Here is a 25,978-nt window from a genome sequence, read left to right on the forward strand (position 1 = left end):
TTTCATACCCCGATATTTTCTAGTTATAATTTTTCTATTCAGTGTTTTATGTATCTTCTATTAATATCACAAATTATGCCTTTAATTCGTGTCCATAACGGGGAATAAATAAGAAATAAACAAAAGACCTGGGTTCCTCTGTTCACAGGCTAGAAAAGGGCATGCTTTGATGGGAGTTCCAGGGAAGAACTATCTGGATCCCTCAGAGCACAACAAGGTTCTGATTGTATGGATGCCTTGTGTCCTGATTCCATACTTTGGGTAGTTGGCTGCTGGGTCAGGCGCTGGTTCCTAGTTATGAAGGGTGAGGAGACTTAGGCTGTCACAGTCCACAGGTGCCCAGGAGCAGACTCACTTGTTCAGTAGTTTCAACCAAGACCTGACAATGGAATTTTATTTCTTTTCCTTCTCCTCCCTCCTCCTCCCTCCTCCTCGTCCTTCTTGACTCCTTGATCTCCTTTCCCCTTTCTATCTTGTTTCCTCTTTTGTCTAACCACAACTTTCTAAGATAGTTTGTGAAACTCTGAAAGACTTGGTTTTTGTGTGTGTGTGCATGTGTGTGTATCAAGTCTAAGCCTAAGGATTTTTTTTTCACTTTCCTCCCTCTTCCTCCCTATCTCCCTCCCTCCTCCTTCCCTCTCTTCTCCCTCCCTCCTTCCCTTCCTCCTGTCCTTCCTTCATCCTCTCCTCTTACCCCCAATAATATTTTAACCAGAGATTTTCACATATAGTGACATCATGATTCTGATGAAGTTGTCCAGACTAGCCTCAAAGTTGTCATGTAGTGCATGCAGGCTTTGGAATGATAATCCATCTATCTCAGCCTTTTGCTATGGAATGTTTTAAGAACTTAAATTTAGTTTGTGGAGACTTGAAGACCTAAAGGTAGAACCTATGGTTTCTGAATCTACAAAGCCATGGGGTTTTTGTTTGTTTCTTTTGTTCTGTTTTGTTTTAATGGTGAGAACAGGTTTAGCATTAATGGGGAGGACTTTGAAGGTAGAGAAAACCCCTAAGAACTGTGGCAGAGGAAGGCCCTCAATATGGGAGGAAAACCTTTGTGAGAGAAGGATTTCCTCAGAAGATTCTCTCCCCATCTCTTCTCTCCTTGTCCCTTTGTTTCTTGTTGTATTAGTTGAGCTGTCTCAGGTTATCTTAGCACCTTCAGATGTCCACTTACCTTTTCTTTTCCAAGCCAGGGTCTTGCTGTGTAGCCCAGAATGGCCTTGGACTTTCTCTCTTTAGATGCTCACTTCCTGCACTAATTCTGGGATTCCAGGCCTCAGTCACCACACCTAGCCACTGGTCCTCTCATAAGAATATGGCTGGAGGGTATGGGGTGTACTTTGTCATGAAGCTCCAATGCTGATGTTGTTAACGACCTATCTTGGAGAACATGGGAAAGGGGACACTGATTGGACTGTCTTCTATCAAGAGTTCCACCCTTCTTTTGCGTCTGGGGAACTATGCAGAGCTAATGTGTTGCCTGAAGCCTCGTTGGCAACGCTGCCACAAGTTGGTTGTGATAATTTCCAACTTCTGAAGACCTGTTGGACCTTCCTGGGCAGGATTCCAAGAGACACTAAAAGAAACACAGAGATTGGGCCACCTACTGAGAGCTTTCTTTTCTCTCTCTCTCTCTCTCTCTCTCTCTCTCTCACACACACACACACACACACACACACACACACACACACAGAGAGAGAGAGAGAGAGAGAGAGAGAGAGAGAGAGAGAGAGAGAGAGAGAGAGAGGAGAACTACTATTCTTGCCTAACATCACCAGTTCATCCGTAGGTGGAGTCTGAATAGGTCAGTGAATATGCAAAGCATCCCCTGCTCTTGAGGACATAACACATCCTTCCCTGTCTGCTCCTAGCCCCTCGTCTTTTCTGCTATAAGCACCTATGCCTCAGAGGCTCTGCCTTGAGGGCCTTCAAAGTGTCTGTGCCCCTTGTTGCTTCCCTCTGCTCCTTGCTGAGGGTTCCCCTGCTTGGGTTGAGGGGCGGCTGAAGAAGTGTGGGCTGTTTCCTGGCAGATGCGAATCAGTCTTTTCACATTAAGAGAGCTCAGCTGAATGGACAGTGCTGTGGTCCTCAGCAAGAAGGAAGGAAAATGCTCTCAGAAGAAGGGAGTAAGCAGACTTTCTTGCTAACCAGACTTCTCTGCCGTGTTGGGTAGTGGGGTTGCAGGAGAAGGTGTTGCTTCTAGTTCATCTGTGACAACTTGAATGACTTTCCTAGTGTCATAAGTACCCGCCATTCTTTTCTCTGTAAGTGGTGAGGCTTCACTCTTGCCCTCCACCCTGAACAGAAGTAGCGCTTTCAGCTTCTAGCTCTGTGGTCCTCATACAGAACAGCTTCCTCAAGCTCTCTGATTTGGGGGAATTCGTTCCTGTCTATCACAGTGCAGGCCTATCTCACCACAGTTGCAAAGGACATCAGATGCTAGAGACTCGCTCAGCCTGCTCTGTCACAGAGTCTATCCAAGAGGGGGTGGTGAGCTCTTTACAAGAGTCTCATGTCCGTGTGTCATGTGTATACATGTATGCATGTCTGTCTGTCTGTATGCATTTATTTATTTATTTATTTATTTATTTATTTATTTATTTATTTATTTATTTATTTTCTTGCTGCAGGAAAGCCATCTCCCGGACAGGCCTCCAGCATCTGGCTCCTGCACATCCTCTCGGTCTTCCTGTGGCAAACGGTCCAGCGAAGGAGCCCAGAGCGACTCTGGACTGGAGTGTAGGTGTCTGCTGTTTCGTGTTTGTTTTCTGTTTTGTCTTATTTTATCCCCTCCCACCCCAAGTTAATTTCAGTTCCATGCCGCGTCTTTTCTCATCTCACCTTCAGGCTTCTGTGGGTAAGAACACGTCTACTGAGAGCTTGCAGTGGTCAAGTCAGTGAGATCACTGACTGAGAGCTGGAAGCCATCCACACACCTGAAGCCACACGTGGGGCCCCGCTGTCTCAACAAAGAGCAGAATAGGCTCCATGTCCCTTTCTGTTCTGGGGAGAGATCCATGGGGGGGGAGTAGTTATTTTTTAACCTATTAAACCATAAAAGTCACACATATTTATGGTGTACCCACGTGGTATTTTGTCACATGTACACAGGTGTAGGTACATAGTGAAACCTATCTACTCAAGACGTTTATCAGTTATTTATGCTAGAAACCATCAAAATCCCCTTTTCTAGCCTTCTGTGAAAGAGTGTATTATCTTATCTGGTTAACAGTATAAACAATACTCACTGTGTATGGCCGTTCTACTGTGAAATGGCATCTAACTGTTACTTACTATCCATCGAAGAATCTTTCTCTTGATTATCTCCTGTCTCTCCCAACCTCTAGTAACCACAGATTCATTTCCCTCCCAACCTCTAGTAACTACAGACTCATTCTCAGTGTAAGATAAACCCCGTAACCATTTACCCATAAGCGAGACGACATGGAGCTCTACTTCCTGTTCCTCGCTCATTTGACGACATCCAGGTCTCCAACTCCACCTATTGCAAATCACAGGATTTTTTTCCTTCTGTGTGGATAAATAATGTTCCACTCTACATACGCATTGCATTGTTTCTGACAGATAATATGACATTCTGTTGAGTTGAACTTAGCACACAGCATCCTTAGCAAAGGTCATGGACCATAAAAAGTAAGCCCTGATTTTCACGTAGGCCTAAAAGGGTTTTGATTTGCACTAAGACTTGAAAGCATGCCCACTTTTCAGTTCCTGTGTACATACGGGCAAATCTTATTTTCACAGTCTTTCAGCTTGGCAGAATTGAAATCCTTTAGAGGGACTTAATGTCAGGTGTCCTGGTAGACACTTCTCCCATAAGCCAGTGACACAGTCTGACAAATAGAAAAAAGGTGGCCCAGTAGCAAGCAGGACTTAGCCTCACCTTCCGGTGGGTAAAGATGAGAAATCTTCATTTCATCTTTGATACTCTTAAACCTAAAATTATTAGAACACTAGTTATGTATTGACACAAGTGTCGTGTTATGTCCTGCCACTAAGTCATCTGAATGTTTTTTGGGTCAGGGAAAAAAGCCACTACAAAATCTCCCTGCCTCCGTTTCTGCTTCTAATTAACACTGTAACACACACAGTCACCCAAGACTTTGAAACATACGGAGTGAAAGGGATCTCAAAGCTTTCCTGTGTAGTACTGAATTTGAACCTAGGGTCTTACATGGGCTAGGCAAGCCACCATTGAACTATGTTCCAAACCCACATTTTTACTTATTTGGAGAGAAAAATATGTCTCCCAGTATCCCAGTCTGGCTCGGAATGTGCTCTGTGACTCAAGCAGACCTTGAACTCCTGAGGATTGCAGACACTCGCTCCAGCTTCTCAACTCTTTATTAGGCCTTTACGAAAACTGTAACAAACCTTAGGAATAGACTGTGTTCCCCTTCTGATAGTAATCCCTTTCCTTTATGTTTTTGATTACTTATACGAAAGACATTCCTATCCTTCCAGTAGCCTTCATCTGTTCTAAATTAGATTGTTTGCATTTCCTTCACACCAGGAAACTGCTACCTTTTACCAGTAAATACAAGCATGTGGGCTGGCAAATTGCATTTTTGTGGGAGGAAGGCTCCATGAGTGTGGAGGCCAGAGGTCTACCTTATGTCACTCCTCGGGACTGACTTTATTCATTTTATTAGTGCCATTATTGCAAAGGCCACCATTTCCTTAGCACATGTTCTTATACCTTTGTTTAGATCCTTTAAAGTGTGTCTGTCATAATAGAATCCCTTATGCATTGTCACATTCCTTTTCTGCCTGTGGAAAACACCACCATCCTTGTTTTATATCCTGGGTGGGTTTCTTGGGATCCAAGGGTGAAGAAGCTGTGGTTATTTCCTTTACAGAACTAAAATTCATGGATAGAAAGAGATGAACAGTGGGATCATGGCACAGTGGGGCCTGGGCCTGAACAGTTCACGAGGGTAGCGTGTGTGTGTGTGTGTGTGTGTGTGTGTGTGTGTGTGTGTGTGTGAGAGAGAGAGAGAGAGAGAGAGAGAGAGAGAGAGAGAGAGAGAGAGAGAGAGAGAGAGAGACAGAGAGCGAGAGAGAGAGAGAGAGAGAGAGAGAGAGAGAGAGAGAGACAAGAGAGACAAGAGAGACAAGAGTCTCTCAAGAGTGAGAGACTGGGATACATGAAAAAACTCTGGTGATGGGAAAATGCTTTTAGTGAATTTCCTGCCTAAGGCAGCATTAGGCTACCAGGGGTATGCACTATACTCATGAGTATTTTTGGCTAGTGTTGGGAGGTGTGATACACAATAGGGCCAAACAAATAGGAGCTCAGACTGGGTGTATTGTGATCTTTTGTTCCTCCTTCCTGGTGATTGTGTTGTGGATACCGTGACTGTGATCTGCTGAATGTCCAGTAGGAAGCAGAAGGTAGGGACAGTCCTTTTCAGGGAGGCTCTGAGTTGGCTCTGGAGTACCCATCTCCTGTCTGCTACGGTCAGCAGACAGAAGCCCAGCGAAGACCAGTACCCTCTTACAGGGTAGGAGACATTCGTTCAGGAAGGAGATGTATAGACATATTTCAATGTCTCCCGACTTCTTTTTTAAGAGTTTAAGTGATCTGGCTTTGAAACGAAGGCCTTTTCCTGCCAGATACCCTGGGTATTAACTGGCCCTTCTGTTCAAGGGACCAAATGATGACTTCAGGAATTTCTTGACCACTTTTCTACAACAACCCTTTCTTTTGGTTCCGCTCAGAGAAGCAGTCTGAGAACATATCTGCTACCACTAGCCACTGTTTTATACTAATGATGAAACTAGCCACAGGTTTTATACTAATGATAAAAATTACTGAGTAATATTATTTATTAAGGACAGATTAGTTTTAAAGCCTCTCAAAAGTCACCCAAGTAAACAGAATACCACTATCAAAAAAAAAGTCAAATGGGGGTGTGGTAGTGAAGAATTTGGGTATAGCTCAATGGTAGAATACCTGACAGGTATACAGAAGCCTCTGGTTTGACTTTCCAGCACCCATAAACAAACACATATGTGCATGTGCACTCATGTGCACATGCACACACACTCAGACACACACACTCACAGACATTCACACACACACACACACACACACACACACACACACACACACACACACACACACACGTCCTCCAGTCACTAGCCTTGGTTGATGTCCTGTTTTCATAAGATGTTGAGTAGTGGCACTCCTGAGGGTCTCGGCCCCAGTAGCAGTGCAGAACAGGGTTGATGGGAGCCCCGTGTTCTTCACAGCCTCCTTGGTTCTTCGGCAGAAGTTCTCGCTTCATACCTCTCCAGCTCAGTGAACTAGGCGTCATGTCAACACCCCAACACTCCCACACCCTCACTTTCCCCTGTAGTTGCATCAACTCAAGGAAAACAGATGAGGAAGCTGTTCAGGGTAGACCCAGAGTCAGGGTCAGCCTGGATTTGGAATCTCCATCCCTAGGTTCCTAGTTTTTGTAGAAAGGACACAATTCTGAGCCTGGCATATGTGTCAAAGTCTTCTAGAGAACACAGTTTATTCCCTTCAGAACGAGGGCCACAGGCTTTGGGAAGGGGTCTGCTCCCGAGGATCCCGAGTGCCAGCTGAGTGAGCACGATCGACATACTGCATAGCGTGGCTAGGAGCACAGTCATGGCAGATGTTTTTTGTGCTTTGTGTGCATGAGCTTGATTAACTTTAGGGGGTCCATCTTCCCTTTGCAATTCCCTTCTTTTTTGTTCCTTTTTTTAGATTAAAAAATTATTAGATATATTTCTTTACATACATTTCAAATGTTATTCCCCTTCCGGGTTTCCTGTCCATAAGCCCCCATCCTCTCTCCTCCCCCTCCCCCGTATGGGGTGTTTCCTCCCATGTTCCCCGCACTGTGGGTCCAACCTTGGCAGGACCAAGGGCTTCCCCTTCCACTGGTGCCCCAGCAAGGCTATTCTCTGTTATATATGCAGTTGGAGCCCTGAGACAGTCCATGTATAGTCTTTCGGTAGGGGTTTAGTCCCCGGAAACTATGGTTGGTTGGCATTGTTGTTCTCATGGGGTTGTAACTTCCTTCAACTCTTTCAATACTTCCTCTAATTCCCCCAAACGGGGTTGGGTCTTGTTCTCAGTTCAGTGGTTTGCTGCTAGCATTGACCTCTGTATTGGACAAGCTCTGGATGTGTCTCTCAGGAGAGGTCTATATCCGGTCCCTTGAGCATGCATTTTTTAGCTTCATCAATCTTATCTAGTTTTGGTGGCTGTATATATATATGGGCCACATGTGGGGCAGGCTCTGAATGGCCATTCCTTGAGTCACTGCTCTAAACTTTGCTTCCATATCCTCTCCTGTGGATATTTTTCCTCTTTTAAGAAGGAGTGGGAGCATCCATATTTTGGTCATCCTCCTTCTTGAGCTTCCTGTGGTCTGTGGATTGCATCTAGGGTAATTCCAGCTTTTTGGCTAATATCTACTTATCAATGAGTGCACACCAAGTGTGTTTTTCTATGATTGGGTTGCCTCACTCAGGATGATATTTTCTAGTTCATTCCATTTGCCTATGAATCTCATGAAGTCATTGTTTTTGATAGCTGAGTAGTACTCCATTGTGTAGATGCACCACATTTTTGGAATCCATTCCTCTGTTGAAGGGCATCTGGGTTCTTTCCAGCTTCTGGCTATTATAAATAAGACTGCTATGAACATAGTGGAGCATGTGTCTTTGTTGTATGTTGGAGCATCTTTTGGGTATATGCCTAGGAGAGGTATAGCTGGGTCCTCAGGTAGTGGAATGTCCAAGTTTCTGAGGAACCTCCAGACTGATTTCCAGAGTGGTTGTACCAGTTTGCAATCCCACCAACAATGGAGGAGTGTTCCTCTTTCTCCACATCCTTGCCAGCATCTGCTGTCACCTGAGTTTTTGATCTTACCCATTCTGACTGGTTTGAGGTGGAATCTCAGGGTTGTTTTGATTTGCATTTCCCTGATGACTAAGGATGTTGAACATCTCTTTAGGTGCTTTTTGGCCATTCGATAATCCTCAGCTGAGAATGTTTTGTTTAGCTGTGTACCCCATTTTTAATAGGGTTATTTGGCTCTCTGGAGTCTAACTTTTTGAGTTCCTTGTATATTTTGGATATTAGCGCTCTATCAGATATAGGGTTGGTAAAGATCTTGTCCCAATTTGTTGGTTGCCATTTTGTCCTGATGACAGTGTCTTTTGCCTTATAGAAGCTTTGCAGTTTTATGAAGTCCCATTTGTCGATTCGTGATCTTAGATCATAAGCCATTGGTGTTTTGTTCAGGAAATTTTCCCCAGTGCCCATGTGTTCGTGACTCTTCCCTTCTTTTTCTTCTATTAGTTTGAGTGTATCTGGTTTGATATGGAGGTCCTTGATCCACTTGGACTTAAGCTTTGTACAGGGTGATAAGAATGGATTAATTTGCATTCTTCTACATGCTGACCTCCAGTTGAACAAGCACCATTTGTTGAAAATGCTACCTTTCTTCCATTGGATGGTTTTAGTTCCTTTGTCAAAGATCAAGTGACCATAGGTGTGTGGGTTCATTTCTGGGTCTTCAATTCTGTTCCACTGACCTATCTGCCTGTCCCTGTACCAATACCATACAGTTTTTAGACTATTGCTTTGCAGTACTGCTTGAAGTCAGGGATGGTGATTCCCCTAGAATTTCTTTTATTGCTGAGTATACTTTTCACTATCCTGGGTTTTTTGTTATTCCAAATGAATTTGCAAATTGCCTTTTCTATTTCTATAAAGAATTGAGTAGGAATTTTAGTGGGGATTGCATTGAATCTGTAGATTGCTTTTGGCAAAATGACCATCTTTCCTATATTAATCCTTCCAATCCATGAGCATGGGAGCTCTTTCCATCTTCTGAGGTCTTCCTCAATTTCTTTCTTCAGAGACTTGAAGTTCTTGTCATATAGATCTTACACTTCCTTGGTTAAAGTCACACCAAGATATTTTATATTATTTGGGACTATTGTGAAGAGTGTCATTTCCCTAATTTCTTTCTCAGCCTGTTTATCCTTTGAGTAGAGGAAGGCTACTGATTTGTTTGAGTTAACTTTATACTCCGAAACTTTGCTGAAGTTGTTTATTGGGTTAAGTAGTTCTCTGGTGGAATTTTTGGGGTCACCTAAGTACACTATCATATCATCTGCAAATAGTGATATTTTGATTTCTTCCCTTCCAATTTGTATCTCTTTGACCTCCTTTCACTGTCTGATTGCTCTGGCTAGGACTTTGAGTACTATATTGAATAAGTAGGGAGAGAGTAGGCAGACTTGTCTAGTCCCTGATTTTAGTGGGATTGCTTCAAGTTTCTCTCCATTACGTTTGACGTTGGCTACTGGTTTGATGTACATTGCTTTTACTATGTTTAGATATGGGCGTTCAATTCCTGATCTTTGCAGGACTTTTATCATGAAAGGGTATTGAATTTTGTCAAATGCTTTCTCAGCATCTAATGAAAGGATCATGTGGTTCTTATCTTTGAGTTTGTTTATATAGTGGATTACATTGATGGATTTTCATATATTAAACCAACCCTGCATCCCTGGGATGAAGCCTACTTAATTATGATGGATGATCGTTTTGATGTGTTCTTGGATTCTGATGGCAAGAATTTTATTCAGTAGTTTTGTGCCAATATTCATAAAGGAAATTGGTCTGAAGTTCTCTTTCTTTGTTGGGTCTTTGTGTGGTTTCGGTATAAGCTTAATTATGGCTTCATAGAAGGAATTTGGTAGCACTCTGTGTCTTTCAATTTTGTGGAATAGTTTGGACAGTATTGGTATGAGGTCTTCTATGAAGGTCTGATAGAATTCTGCACTGAACCCTTCTGGTCTGGGGCTCTTTTTGGTTGGGAGACCTTTAATGACTGCTTCTATTTCGTTAGGAGTTATGGGGTTGTTCAAATCGTTCCTCCAGATTTTCCAGTTTTAGGCTTTTGTAGTAGGATCTGATGATTTTTTTAATTTCTTCAGATTCTGTTGTTATGTTTCCTTTTTCATTTCTGATTTTGTTAATTTGGATACACTCTCTGTGACCTCTGGTAGTCTGACTAAGGGTTTATCTATTTTGTTGATTTTCTCAAAGAAACAGCTCCTGGTTTTGTTGATTCTTTGTATAGTCCTTTTCGTTTCTACTTGGTTGATATCAGCCCTGAGTTTGATTATTTTCTGCCTTCTACTCCTCTTAGGTTTATTTATTTCTTTTTGTTCTAGAACTTTTAGGTGTGCTGTCAAGATGCTGACATATGCTCTCTCCTGTTTCTTTTTGCAGGCACTCAGAGCTATGAGTTTTCCTCTTAGTAGTGCTTTCATTGTGTCCCATAAGTTTGGGAATGTTGTATCTTCATTTTCATTAAATTCTAAGAAGTCTCTTTCTGTCTTCCTTCCTTCCTTCCTTCCTTCCTTGACCACGTTGTCATTGAGTAGAGCATTGTTCAACTTTCATGTATATGTGGGCTTTCTGTTGTTATTGTTGTTATTGAAGACCAGTCTTAGTCCGTGGTGATCTGATAAGATTCATGGGATTATTTCTATCTTCCTGTATCTGTTGAGGCCCATTTTGTGACCAATTATATGGTCAATTGTAGAGAAGGTTCCATGAGGTGCTGAGAAGAAGGTATATCTTTTGATTTAGGATAGAATGTTGTATAAATATCTGTTAAATCATTTGGTTCAGAACTTCTGTTAGTTTCTCTACGTCTCTCTTTCATTTCTGTTTCCATGATCTGTCCATTGATGAGAGTGGGGTGTTGAAATCTCCTACAATTATTGTGTGAGGTGCAATGTGTGCTTTGAGCTTTAGTAAGGTTTCTTTTATGTATGTAGGTGCCCTTTCATTTGGAGCATAGATATTTAGAATTGAGAGTTCATCTTGGTGGCTTTTTCCTTTGATGAATATGAATTGTCCTTCCTTATCTTTTTTAATGACTTTTGGTTGAATGTCAATTTTATTTGCTATTAGAATGGCAACTCCAACTTGGTTCTTCAGGCCATTTGCTTGGCAAGTTGTTTTCCAGCCATTTACTCTGAGGTAGTGTTTGTCTTTGTCTCTGAGGTGTGTTTCCTGCCTGCAGCAAAATGCTGGGTCCTCTTTACGTATGCAGTCTGTTAGTCTATGTCTTTTTATTGGGGAATTTTGGCCATTGATGTTGAGAGATATTAAGGAATAGTGATTGTCACTTCCTGTTATTTTTGTTGTTAGAGGTGGAATTATGTTTGTTTGTCTCTCTTTTGGTTTCATTGCAAAGAAATTATATTCTTGCTTTCTATAAGGTGTAGATGTAGTTTCTCTCTTTGTGTTGGAGTCTTCCATTTATTATCCTTTTTAGGGCTGGATTTGTAGAAAGCTGTTGTGTAAATTTGATTTTGTTCCAGAATATCTTGGTTTCTCCATCTATGTTAATTAAGAGTTTTGCTGGATACAGTAACTTGGGCTGGCATTTGTGCTCTCTTAGGGTCTGTATGACATCTGTCCAGAATCTTCTGGCTTTCATAGTCTCTGGTGAGAAGTCTGGTGTAATTCTTATAGGTCTGCCTTTATATGTCACTTGACCTTTTTCCCTTACTGCTTTTAATATTCTTTCTTTGTTTTGTGCATTTGGTGTTTTAACTATTATGTGATGGGAGGAATTTTTCTTCTGGTCCAATGTATTTGGATATCTGTAGGCTTCTTGTATGTTTATGGGCATCTCTTTCTTTAGGTTAGGGAAGTTTTCTTCTATAATTTTGTTGAATATATTTACTGGCCCTTTAATTTGGGAGTCTTCACTTTCTTCTATACCTATTATCCTTAGGTTTAATCTTCTCATTGTGTCCTGGATTTCCTGTATGTTTTGGGCTAGGAGCTTTTTGTGTTTTACATTATCTTTGACAGTTGAGTCGATGTTTTCTGTGGTATCTTCTGCCCCCGAGATTCTCTCTCCTATCTCTTGAATTCTGTTTGTGATGCTTGTATCTATGACTCTTTGTCTCTTCCTTGGGTTTTTTATATCTAGTGTTGTCTCCCTTTGTGCTTTCTTTATTGTTTCTATTTCCATTTTCAATTTGTTCACCTGTTGGGTTGTGTTTTCCTGTAATTCTTTAGAGATTTCTGTGTTTCCTACGGGCTTCTACTTGTTTACTTGTGTTTTCCTGCATTTCTTTTAGGGAGTTCTTTATGTCTTTCTTAAAGTCCTCCATCATTATCAAAAAATGTGATTTTAAATCTAAATCTCGCTTTTCTGGTGTGTTTGGATATCCAGTATTTTCTTTGGTGGGAGAACTGGGCTCTGATGATGCCAATTAGTCTTGGTTCCTGAGCTTGCCTCCAGCCATTGGGTTGTCTCTGGTGTTTGCTTGTCTTGCTGTTTCTGAGAGTGGCTTGACCCTGCTGTAGGCCTCTGTGTCAGCATTCCTATAGAACTGTTTTCCTGTTTTCTTTCAGCCTTTTCTGAGAACAGGTGCTCTGATTTCAGGTGTGATGGAGCTCCTGGAGACTGTCTTCCAGCTCTAGGCACAGGCAGTAATCAAAGGGTCCTGCCCCTGATTGCTCCTAGGTCATTGCACCCAGCAGGCCCAGTCGTCACTAGGCGATTCCCTCTTGGGTCTGGACTGTGGGCAGAGGGTAGTCTCCTCTGACTTCTCAGGAGTATCTACACTTCTGAGGTTCCAGCTCTCTCCCCCATGGGATTTGGGTGCGGAGCTGTTTGGCAGGTTCAATCCAGTCCTGGGCGCAGACCAGAACTGCAGGTTCTGGCGGCTGTCTGTTCCTATATCCCCATGTCCAGAGGCACTGTGCAGTTTCCCCTTGGATCAGGGATGTGGGTAGAGGTGTGCAGAGGTGGCAGTCTGTCCTGTGGTCTCAGGATGTCTGCATTCCTGGGTGTTCAGCTCTCTTCCCCATCACAATTTCCTTCTTAATGACACATATTCCAACATGTCCTCCCACCACCATTGTAACTTATTCCTCAAAGCCCCTACCATCTCTCCTGTGGTTTACTCAAGTGATGCCTGTGACTCCGATCAGTCGCATTCCCTTTAAAACTTTGCTACTATTTGTTCTTGCTGCCTGTCCACATACTGTCATCTCCTGCATGACTCCTCTTAATGATGGTGCATGAAAGTGTCATGTCAGCCTTCAGTTTCCCAGCATGTAGACTGCTGTTTCCTCTAGCTTCCCTACCCCCTCTCCGTCCTTCAATGTCTTCTCTTTGTCTCTCCCTCCCTCCATCCCCTTTCCCTGTCTCTCCATCTCTGTCTTTGTTTCTGGTCACCCTCCCACCCCTGGCAGGAATTTTCTTACCCACAGGATATCTCTCATTCCCTTCTCTTACTTGTTCCTCTGCTCATAGTTAGCTGGCCTACAAACAGAAAGCAGTTATCGTTTCTTGCTTGACTTAGCTGAGACCTTCAGTTTGGACTCTGGTTACCTGACTAGTCAGGCACTGTCTTCTGCTTTTTTTTCTCTTCAAAGCAGAGAGTGCACGACAGCCTAGGGCTGCTTGGTTACTGAGTCCAGGGCATAAATTGGTTGTAATGCCTCTGCTCAGTCTATAAGAAGTAAACTTATCCTTGGAAACTGATGAGAACTCAGATAATCTCTAGTTCCTGAAAAGCTTGCTAAGCATGATTCCAAAGCCAACTCGTAAAAGAAACAAATATAATCTGTTTTAACGCCAAGTGACCCTGCCCCCACACCCACCTCCTCTCTGGTCTTTCCTATTGCAGCACAGCAAGGTCGATGATCATACACGCGGAGAAGCTTGGTTCCTCTATTCCTAATAGTGGCTGTTCCCTCTGACAGCATTAAGATACATGACAGCCAAGCCCATTTGGGAAGAAATAAGCCAAATTACTAGAATGGGGAAGAAGTCATGTCCAGAATAGAAACCAAAAATATTCTTGTCTCCTGGGCTTGAATCCAAGCTCTCAGTTTTGAGTGAGTTAGCCCATTTAGAAGTGTGTCAGTGCCGCAGATAATATGTGTCTTCTTAAATGTCACATGCCTCCTCTGCAAAGGTGACTCAGTTCACAGTTCGCGCTCTCCTGTTTTTAAGATTGTAAACAATTAACACTGAAGGTGGGCCTCTTTTGTGTTGACACTGTTTTATTGTTATGCTTTGCCCCTTAAGCTCTCTGGAGCAAGACACAGGCTAGTGTGGGGGAGGGGGGGCAAGGCTGGGATGCACAAGCTCTTCCTTAAAGCTCTGATCAATATCTTTAGCTCCAATTCTCATTCATTTCCCTGGACGACATCGTTTCACCCTCCCTGGAAAACAGAACTTATGCTCACACAGAATCAGATCCCCCTTCCGCCTCCCCCCACCAACACACCAGCTCTCTTTTTCTCGAGATGATGACGCTAAGCACAGAAGTGCTTTCTCCCCAGCAGGTAGCGACAGAACAGTTGGTACATTGCCTCACAGTTCAGTTCAGGGACAAGATTAGAGAACCAGAGTTGCTCTAAAGTAGGTTATGAAATTAGGTCACTTTATCTTTACAACCTTGAATGAAAAGCCAGGAAGCGTCTGAGGCTTCTGTGTGCTTTAGTATGCATTTGCCGACATGGGTGTGTATGTACATGCTTATGTCAGTGTTTCTGCGCGTCTTCTCATGCCAGCCCTGTTTCTCGTGTGCTCTGTATCAGGTTTGAGTGTCACTGTTTTATCCTGTCCTGCCTCCCACACCTCTTCACGCTCATCCCTACATCAAAAAAAGTAGGACCATGAGGAAGTGCAGTGATCCCTCTGACCTTGGATAGCCGTGTCAGTGTGGGACTGATCCACTGTGATTGGCTCTCGGTATTTATTTTCTGAGATCAGAGTACTTTAAGATATAGCCTTGTATTAATTACCTTTATCATTTCTGCAACAGCATTCTTGACAAAAAGCAAACTAAGGAAGGGTTTATTCCTACTTGTGGTTTAAGAAGGGGTCCAGTCCATCATGGCAGGGAATGCAAGCCCGTGAGGCAGCTGGTCACACTGTGTCCACACCAGGAAGCAGAGAGAGATGTGCAGCTCACTTTTCCTTATTTATTCAACCCGGGACTGCAGGCCATGGAAGGGTGCACTGTCATCTTGGATGGGTCTTCCTACCACAGTTAACCAACTTAGAAGCCCCCTTACAGAGAAGCCCAGGGAGGGTTGTCTTCCAGGTGATCATGGAGTGTCAATTTGGCAACCAGTATCAACCACCAAAATCGCTTCTCAGAGGAATCAGAGTCCCTAGGTCCACAGGTCTGCAGTCAGTGTTGTGGCTGTACCGACACTGGGAAAGTTATTGTTTAACGTTCTCTAGTGGAAACAGGTGTGAGCCATGAATTAAATACAAATTACGAAGGGACTCAGGTGAAGAGAGTAAGAATAATGAGGGAAGCCCAGTTCGGTGCTGTGTTTTGTTTCAGCAGATCATCCCCAATGCCGTCATGCAGTATTGAAGCAAAAGGTGGTGACCACATGATGGCGTTAGCACTCTTTTTCACACTCAGTCTTTAAGCTGGGGGTTATGTGTGGTTGGCTCAGCTCGATCAGCGCTTTCCCTGCACATTTCCATACCCAGCAGCCATCTTCCACACAGCCCCGACGTGCACCAGCCAAGATAGTCGAGCACCTGTTACTGACCTGCCGGGTTTTAGGCCATCCACATTTAAATCCTTTGGCTTTGCATGGATATTTGTAAAGAATATCTTATTTATATCTCCAGTTATTTTAATAAAACATTTTATAAGCTCGGATCTTTTATTTCTCTGGTTTATTTGCCTATGGTGTAGATGTACTACTTTTTTTTTTTTTTTTTTGGTTTGGCTTCCATTTTTGAGGCAGAATCTCAGGCAGCCTGAAACTCATTAGGTAGCCCAGACTAGCCTTGAACTTTTAGTAGTCCTCCTGTCTCAGTCTCCTGGGTATTGGAATGACATTTGTCTAATCTGTTTGCTCAGCTCATGGTTGTGCTTTAATATGTCTGTTGTTCACTGTAACACTCCTCCATGTTTATCTTTTTATCTGTAACAATTACAGGATTTCTAAGTAATTAGGGGCAAGTAGTCATAGCTCTCTTTGTAAATCTACTTATATCTGTCTGTCTATCTATCTATCTATCTATCTATCTATCTATCTATCTATCTCTATCTATCCACATAGAGGATCTTATATAAATACCTCTATTGTGTAAATATCCATGTGGGGGTCACAGGTGTGTTTGTGTGTGTGTCTTCAGGGAGATTTGTCTCCATATTCCAAAGACCAGAAAAAAATGCCATCTCATAGAAATAAGGTGACTGTTTTTCTGTTTTCTAGAAATAGTTTTGAGATGCATAATATTTGAGATGTCATTTCAAGGTAGATTTGAAGAACGGAAGCAAGAAAGATGTCCCCACTCAGGAAGGATAATCACTAAAACATGGTACAAGAAAGAAGATATGATTAAAGAACAGTGATAAGGGAGAAAATTGAGCTAAGTTATGGGTACCCTATTGGCAGGCCTGCTGGAAGGTCTAGGTTGCCAGATTCAATTTGGACTTCATTTCAGGTATAACAGAGACTTGGACAGCATTCAAAGCCATGGAGGTGCACAATCAGAGGTGGATTTTATGGGAACCGAGTATACATCAGTGTAACATTCGTTAGAGCGGGTGTCAGAGTTCAAAGAAGAAACTGGGACTTGATCAGATTTGCTGTCTGGTTAATACTAAGAAACTTGGGAACAGACTCAGTCATAAAAGAAGACCTAGACAAAAATAAGAACAAAGAGAAGTCTGTATTCCTTGGAGATAAAGTAGGCTTCTGTGAGTAGGAGACTGAAATGCGCAGTGTGGTAATATAGACGTTGTTTATCTCTCCCATATGCCACAGACCAGGACTGGCGTAGGTGGTTGGATGGGAACTGGATTCAGTTTCTGTTAGTCAAGGACAGATATTGACTTACGTTGACATCGCTTTAGATCCAAAATCACCCCAAAAGCTAATCACCTCATAAGCTTCAGTGTCAGAAGCAACTGGAAATGCCTGTGGATAGATTTAATGGTTCCTGCTTGGAAACTTAGTTCCTGCTCGTTAGAGCTTAGAGCTTGGCTTCACTGCCACCCCAACTGTAAGGGAGACTAGAAAAAGCACATCTAGCTATATATTCAAGAAGAGCAAATGCTTTCGGTGAATGGCAGTCTTAGTCAAATGACCAAGGAGGGGAATTTGGATAATACCAGCATATATGGAATGGGGAGAAGAAGGAAAATCAGAAAGTGACAGCAGCTTGATTTAAAAAAAAAAGGAAAGAAAAGAAAAAAATTCCATTAACTCCATATCATGTACACACTATTGACATATGATGACGGGATAGAGCCCATGTTATTAGCTTACAGCTAGAAAAGGAGTCAGGAGAAATGTAGAAGGCAAATCAAAGTCATTAATTTGTCTAGTCCATTCTAATGCCGAGACCACCCAGGCATCCTTCATGCAGCTTTGAAGAGTCCTCAGGACCACCTTTCACTTCTGCCATTAGGTGGGATTCAGGAATCTCTAAGACTAATCTGTGGTTGGAGAATTCACTGGCGAACGTGTATAACTCTCTGAACACTGTTATACTCACTCTTCCTGGAGTGTCACCATGCAAACAAGATAGATACACAAGGAGAAAAGAGGGAGTAGGGGCATGTCGTGTAGTCAGAAGGGCACGTCATCATTTTCTTGTATGCCTCAAGTATGGTGAGCTTCCACATGTGGACATTTATGACCTAAAACCAAAGGACATAACATAACAGTAATTATTGTTTCTGCCTCTAGTGGTTTGACATGACAAAATATGTATTTAATCACGTATTCTGTGACTTTTGGTCTGTTTTTTATTTTTAAAAATGTATTGGGATTTGCTGATTATCAGGCAGTGAGTTAGTTGTAAATTTAATGTTTTTATGAATCTTAGAACTTAGTATGAAAGAAAATGTTAATCAAAAAATTATGCCAATGTGTGAATAAGTGCAAGTTAAGGTAGACAATGGTAAAGAGACGTGAATTTATGACAGAAGCTTACAGAATAACTTGACTTGGATTATGGGGCATTGAGGACTTTTTAAAGAAATAACTCTTTAATTTGATGATCACACTACAAATAGAGATCAGCCATATAAATTAATCAGAGGAGTAAATTTTGGAGAAAGACAAAAAATATATAGTGAACATTTTTTGAAGGGAATAGTTGAACAAAGACCTGATGAGGTGAGGGACACACAATTTTGGCATCTGGTGTGTGCAGGGCATAGGCAAAAGGCTTTAAATTCAGTGGACTTGACTTGAGACCTTTCACTCTACCTGAGAAGCTGCAAGGAGATCAGGGTACCTGGATGTCAACCACCAGATGGAGGTATAGTAGGAGAAGAGGTGACAAGAGTGGGGATTGAGAGACCACAGTTATGAAAAGAGCAGAGAACAACACCCATGGACTACATAAGCAAAGGTCCTTCTGTCAGTGTGAATGGCTAAGAAGCAGAGCAGACTTGAGCAGACTTCTCTTTTGAAGCTAGACAGAAGGGGGAAATTAAAGCGACCTGGGAAGAAAAAGTAGCCTCTTGCCCAGGCATGTGGTTGACGTCTCTCTCCAACTGAATCAAGAATTTCATCACAGTGTTTGCTCTGAAGATTGCTGACATAGAGACGATGTTCTGTTAATATGAGGATGCTACAAATACAGGTGCTAACATCAGAGTAACTCATGCTTAAGGCCTAAGTGAACATGACCTCTGAGTATGACCCAGTAGCAGTTCTTCAGATTTCTGAAAATCTCACAAGAATCCTCTCCTGTAACCCTGTGACCAAACCCAGGTTTAACCTCTTAAATTGTGACCCTATGCAAGGCACCTGTGGACTCACTCTGTAGTGTTATTTATTGAAAAGTGGGGAAAGAGAAGAATAAAGCTCCTTAACAACTATTTGAGATTAAGTTGAGAGTCACCAAAATCATGTACAAGACTTAGGGGCTCATGCCTGCAGTCCCTGTGTTTGGGATGTTGAAGTAGGGGGATAAGGTATTAAATGTCATCTTCAGCTATGTAGCATGTTTAAGGACAGCCTGGGCTACATGAGATCCCGCTTCAGAAAACCAAAACCAAACCAGAGCAGACCAATTAAGTCATATTTACAGCTCTAGCTAAGATACTTAAACTCCAACCTCTTTTGATTAGCCTATCTACCCCTGGGTATGTTTCATCCTCTCCCAGAGGCCACTTGTTCTGTTAACCTCTGAAATCAACCAAAAGTCTCTTTGTAATAGGCTCCAACCCTGCTTCGTACTGGATAACTTTGAAATTCTTTACTGCAGCAAACCTCAGCTTTCCCCTAGCAAAGGTCTCCTAATAGAGCTCTGTTGGCTGCAGCAGGTAATCACAGAGCAGCAGGACATCTCAGGCTCTCGCCCCAACTACTGCTGATGTTGCATTTTGAAAAATAGATACTAGGAGTGGAGACAAAAAGTAGGGATACCAGTTGTAGTTGGACATTGAGATATTCTGAGCTGGAGCTCGTAGTAACAGTAGCAGTGGAGAGTAGTAAGAGGGCTTTGCATGCAGTTTGAAATTAAGATTAAATGAGATTTGCTGTTATAGACGGACACCAGAGTTTTAGCCTAAATAGTGAGAATGGAAATGCCATTTACTGAAAATGCAGAGAGAAGACAGGTAAGAGTAGAGTAGTGAAGGAAACCCAGTTTAGATCTGGAGAGATGCTTTGGGCAGATGAGTGGAGCTCAAAGAAGAGAGTCATATCGTGTAAGTAATTTCGAAGTTAACAGTTACTCAATGAGTGCTGCAGTCAGGAGAACTCAGTGCAGTAATCTAAGAGCTGAATGTGAAAGGAAAAGAATAAAGATCTGAGCGTTGGGCATCAGAACACGTCAGTGTTGAAAATTTGGGCATAGGAAGATCTAACAAAGCAGACTAGGAAGAAATAACCACAGAAGCATCAGAAAACCCGGCAGAGTAGAAGAAAGTGAAAAGTGCCACAAGATGAAGGGAGTGGTCTTCAGTGACGAAGTTGCTGATGGACATGAAGACTGACAAATGGCCATTGGATTCAGCCATGTGCAGTCACTGGGAATATTTGGAAAACAGTTTTGCAGTGGTAGAACACCCGGAACTGAGCTCAGGAAATCATAGTGATGCATAGGAAGTGACAGAATACAAGAGTCCTCTGTTGAGCTCTCCCTCTAGAGGGGCAAGCTTGGAAATGTGTCAAGAAAGCAAGTGTTGATGAACTTAATTGTTTTCAGCTCCTATTTTTCTGTGTATCTGTGACTGTGATGCCAGACAGTTCTGACTTTTACTTTTTTATTTCTGCAGTTCCATATCATGAAGTTTTGTATATGACCAGTATCCATATCTGTACTTCTTGGTTTCATAACATCCTCTTGTGTTGTACTTCTTGTGACCATTTTGTTTTGTTTGGTCATGTTTTTCTACTGAGGAGTTTTAGATAAACCAAATCAGGTATATATATATATATATATATTTACCTTTTCTTCCATTAGAACTATTTCTTTTGGAAATATTTCCCAAAGTAAGAATACTAATTTAAGCAATGAATGTTTTTACTCTGTCCTTTCTTTAGATGTCTGTGCCTTTTTTTTTTTTTATTAACGAGTATTTCTTATTTACATTTCGAATGTTGTTCCCTTTCCTGGTTTCTGGGTAAACATCCCCCTAATCCCCCCTCCCTTCTTATGGGTGTTCCCCTCCCACTCTTCCCCCATTGCCGCTCCCCCAACAATCACGTTCACTGGGGGTTCAGTCTTAGCAGGACCAAGGGCTTCCCCTTCCACTGGTGATCTTACTAGGATATTCATTGCTACCTATGAGGTCAGAGTCCAGGGTCAGTCCATGTATAGTCTTTAGGTAGTGGCTTAGTCCTTGGAAGCTCTGGTTGGTTGGCATTGTTGTTCATAAGGGGTCACGAGCCCCTTCAAGCTCTTCCAGTTCTTTCTCTGATTCCTTCAACGGGGGTCCTGTTCTCAGTTCAGTGGTTTGCTGCTGGCATAAGCCCTCTGTGTTTGCTGTATTCTGGCTGTGTCTCTCGGGAGAGATCTACATCCGCTCCTGTCGGCCTGCACTTCTTTGCTTCATCCATCTTGTCTAATTGGGTGGCTGTATATGTATGGGCCACATGTGGGGCAGGCTCTGAATGGGTGTTTCTTCTGTCTCTGTTTTAATCTTTGCCTCTCTATTCCCTGTCAAGGATATTCTTGTTCCCCTTTTAAAGAAGGAGTGAAGCATTCACGTTTTGATCATCCGTCTTGAGTTTCATGTGTTCTAGGCATCTAGGGTAATTCAAGCATTTGGGCTAATAGCCACTTATCAATGAGTGCATACCATGTGTGTTTTTTCTGTGATTGGGTTACCTCACTCAGATGATATTTTCCAGTTCAACCATTTGCCTACTTAATTTCATAAAGTCATTTTTTTTGATAGCTGAGTAATATTCCATTGTGTAGATGTACCACATTTTCTGTATCCATTCCTCTGTTGAAGGGCATCTGGGTTCTTTCCAGCTTCTGGCTATTATAAATAAGGCTGCTATGAACATAGTGGAGCACGTGTCTTTTTATATGTTGGGGCATCTTTTGGGTATATGCCCAAGAGAGGTATAGCTGGATCCTCAGGTAGTTCAATGTCCAATTTTCTGAGGAACCTCCAGACTGATTTCCAGAATGGTTGTACCAGTCTGCAATCCCAGCAACAATGGAGGAGTGTTCCTCTTTCTCCACATCCTCACCAGCATTTGTTGTCACCTGAGTTTTTGATCTTAGCCATTCTCACTGGTGTGAGGTGAAATCTCAGGGTTGTTTTGATTTGCATTTCCCTTATGAGATGTCTGTGCCTTTTGCTCTTCTGCCCATCACCTCCAGGCTTTTCATGGCGAACTCCAGATCTACGTGTCTGTGCTTACTGCTTTGTGTCTTTCCTTAATATTGATGGAGATGCTTCCTGCCAGTTTCTCTCTTAGTCTTATTTCTCTTGCTGCGGGTTGTACTAGACAGAGAAGAATGCATTATAGTATTTTGGCTCACAGATACGCTGTAGATTCTATTATCTAAAAAGCTTAAAGAGGTAGGGTGAAGTCTCTTGGGTCATAGACTCCAAAGCACATTAGAACCATCTCGAGACCTTTGAGCAATTATTATATACAAATGTCACTGAGATTTACTTACACAGACTCTCTGAAACAACACCCACATAATTTTAAAAATTTTATCAGGCCACTGAGTAGATAGGCCAAAATGAGAACCAGTTCACTAGATGGTGGTAGGATACAGTAAAGCCCCCTGCTTTTTCCTTCCACAGGTCCATGTCTTTGAAATCAGGTTTCTATCCAAAATGAGTCTAACTATAATACTAGTCTTGCTGTGGTGGCTCTGAGGCAAGAATGACCAGTGAGCCTCCAAAAGCTTATCAATGGCAACCATTTAGCAAAGGAGTCTGAGGCTGCTATGTATGGGCCACATAAGTCAGGTATGGGATGCTGGCAATAGTCTGACTTCCAGGTCCTTACCTGACCGTCTAGGACATCAATATGGGCCCACCTCTCTTGTTACTGTCCAAGGTTCTTGACATTTGCTCCACTGTAACACTTTTATATTGGACTCCTCATAATAATAGCCAGATTTCCTCCGAAGCCCTTCCCTTTAGTGCTGCTGTTGCTATGTCATGTTTAGCTTTCGGCTTTTCTCGTCAGTTTGCCATGGCGAGATGTCATAGCATCCCAGTGACTAGTGCCAGCACTGAAGAACAAATGCTGAAGGAGACAACCAAAGGGATTGCTTTTGTGTAACTAGGTAGAAGTTTAACATTGGATGATCACTCCCCTGTAGCGTTTTAGATTTCTTTAGGACATCTTTAAAGAAGTGACCTATTCTCTGGTGATATCATCATACTGTAAAAACTTTTAAGATCCAACTCCATGTCTAGTCTTCCTCTCTTTGGATATTGTTACACAAGAAGAGGAGAGTTCTATTTCTCCCATGACTGTCTATGTACAAATTGAGCATTATTCACTTGAAGGAGGATATTACTGGGGAGAATATACAAGGTCACCTTTTGCTATAGTTGGTGACCATCATTATCAACAGCTCTGTTTACTTTCTGGGAAACTTAGGTGTGTTTTCTAATCTGAATCAAGTTCTCACTGTGTACCTCAGGCTGGCCTTGAACACTCGATCAGAACTTCTGCCTCAATGCTGTTAGTATCACACATGTGCTCCAGTCTATGCCTAACTTTAAAAGTGGTTTTTGAGGCACTTGGGGTTGAGTATGACCTGGCTTCATTTCAGGGTCTCCCTGAGCCTTTGACATCTATATACCTGATCTCTTTTCCCTGGCGGTCACATCTCACTCCTGCTGTTTTGAGGCTTACTTCCCTCAAAAGGGAAGCTCTTGAAGCATCTAGATCCTGAGACTATTTACCCATTTTATTTAGGAAAAATGTCATGTATTTGAGTCCCAAGAAATTTATTCATTGTAAAATAAATAAATAAGCAACATGACATTTGATGCTCATCTTCCCTCTCCCTGAATTGGTCTGCATTTCTGCTTCTTTCTCTCTTCCAAGTCTTGACTGTTGTGAGCTCTTGTGTGGATGCTTTTAGAGTAAGTTGTCCTAAGATGGACTTCTAACGTATTTGCTTGTTCTGCAAAGCTCTTTACTGAAGTCACCCCGTTCTCTGCTCAGGTTATTATCACAAAATACTACAGACTGAGTGGCTTAAGCCACAGACATTGATTTCCCACCATTTTCAAGCCCAGAAGGTACAGGGACAAGGTGCAGGCACACTGGGTTCCTGGTGCAGGCCCTCTTCCTGTCCGGCAGGTAACTGTTTTCGTGCTGTGAACTCAGATGGCTTTTCCTTAGTGCACGCATGTGAAGAGAGGGAGAGCAATCTTGGGGTTCCTTCTGATGAGGACATCCATCCCATGGTGAAATCTACATCTTCATGACCTGATTACTTCCCAAAGGCCTTGTCCTAATACCATTACACTGTGCTTTAGATTTTAGCATATGACACAGGTACAGCCCACCATATCCTCCACCAAAAGATGACTACCGGTTCTTGATTTCTGATACGGAATAAGATGAAACAACATTGCCTTTTCCCAGAAACCCAATAGGCTTAGTGTCACGTTCCCTTATGGTTAGTCTAATACAGTGTTTTCCCCAATATCCTATCCTTTCTGCAGCTAAACAATATACAGTTAGTACACAAATTCATATTCTCTAAAGTGGCCTATCAGAAGAAAAGCCGTGGAATTCTATTTGCCATATTTGTAACCCAAATGACTGCCCGCCCTCCTCTCCACTGTACACTGCACATTTATGGATAAAACGGGCTCGCTGCTCACTGTGCTGTGCATCTCGGCCGCTCTGAGCATTGTCAGAAGTGTGTATTTTTAGGAAGCAGGCAAATTACCCGGTTTGTAAAATTTAGAATTAATTGGGTGGAAGGCCTTACAGAATTAGCAATCTGTTTGGATTAGTAGAAATGTATTGTGCTTCGAGCTCCAGAGAGGCACGCTCATTATAAATGCATTGTCAGACTTACCTGGAGTATTTCAGTACCATCATGTTCTTTCTTAGCCAGTTCACTAAGTAGAGGGAAATTTTAATCTAACGTTGGTCTCCTGTGTCATCACATCATCGGGGTGGGGTCTGGATAAACAAGACTGCATGGAGCCACTCAGAGTTACTGTCTTCCCCTCATTTGTTGAAGATGTTCCCAGGTGATGCATCCATGGATAAGGCCTTTATAGAGCCCATAGTTATCTAGGTTACAAATCAAAGCTCCCAAACACCCCTTCCTGGAATTTCCATAGGGTCAACTCCATCAGTCTTTGAAGATCCTGGGAAGACTGTTTAACCTCTTCAGAATCTCTAAGTGTCTTGCATTAAAAAAACAAAACAAAAAAAAGTCCAGAGTTGAAGTTCCTCCCTTGATGCTGAAGAGAAAACTGAAGTGGGTGGGTCTTTTCCTTGCAGGAGAATGCTGTGAATGGGGAGCACCTATGGCTGGAGACCAACGTCTCGGGGGACCTCTGCTACCTGGGGGAGGAGAACTGCCAAGTCCGATTTGCAGTGAGTATGTCCCACGATGCCTACTTAGTCTTTCCAGGAAACAGCCCCTGTGTCTGTGAGCGATAGGGATGAGAGGAGGAGTGTGCCCAAATATCCCACTTGGAAAGGCTCCATCTTCATGACATAGAACTTGCCTCTTGTTTTTAAGGTTTACAGATCAAGTCCCCATGGGTCCAGGCTGTCAACTTTAAAGACTTCAGGGTTTCAATGGGTAGGCTCCACATTAATGTATTTGATGCTTACCATCATAGTGGGTGTGGGAGGTGTTGCATTTACTGGGAGTCAGAGAGGGGTGTATATGACTGAGAGGATGTCACTGAGGGGTGGTGTATAGAGTGGCAGGAGGCCTGTGTAGAGATATAGGGACTGATCTCTCTGAAGGACAGTGGCCATGGAATGGGAGTATGCGTGGTGTCTTAGTTAGGGTCTTATTTCTGTGAACAGACACCATGACCAATGTAAATCTTATAAAGACAACATTTAATTGGGGCTGGCTTACAGGTTCAGAGGTTCAGCCCATTATCATCTAGGTGGGAGCATGGCAGCATGGCAGCCTCCAGGCAGGCATGGTGCAGGAGGAGCTGAGTTCTACATCTTCACCTAAAGGAAGCCAGGAACAGACTGAGCATCCTTAGGCATCTAGGAAGAGGGTCTCCAAGCCCACTCCACAGTGACGCACTTCCTCCAAGAAGGCCATACCTTCTAATAGTCTCACTCCTTGGGCCAAACGTATGCAAGCCATGACAGGTGGTAAAGGTGGAAATAACCATGTGGGATGGGGATGAGGTTAGCCTCTTTCCACACAGAGATCTGGACAGTGCAATTTCAGAAATGATTTGATAAATCAAC

The 25,978-nt window shown here is 42.6% G+C and overlaps 1 protein-coding gene across 8 annotated transcripts in view; it reads left to right on the top strand.

The window, feature by feature from the left end:
- Positions 1–25,978, top strand: part of Dgki (diacylglycerol kinase iota) — a 441,511-nt gene that overhangs the window by 143,657 nt on the left and 271,876 nt on the right. For 7 of the 8 annotated variants that reach the window (XM_032906753.1, XM_032906748.1, XM_032906750.1 and 4 more), the window contains exons 2-3: positions 2,637–2,745; positions 25,034–25,129. The exons of the other annotated variant lie outside the window; for it this stretch is intronic. In XM_032906753.1, the coding sequence (XP_032762644.1) occupies positions 2,637–2,745; positions 25,034–25,129 (205 nt within the window). The remainder of the gene's footprint in view (positions 1–2,636; positions 2,746–25,033; positions 25,130–25,978) is intronic. 8 annotated transcript variants of the gene reach the window in all.

This window comes from Rattus rattus, chromosome 6 (genome assembly GCF_011064425.1).
Source record: "Rattus rattus isolate New Zealand chromosome 6, Rrattus_CSIRO_v1, whole genome shotgun sequence".
Classification (NCBI taxonomy): domain Eukaryota; kingdom Metazoa; phylum Chordata; class Mammalia; order Rodentia; family Muridae; genus Rattus; species Rattus rattus.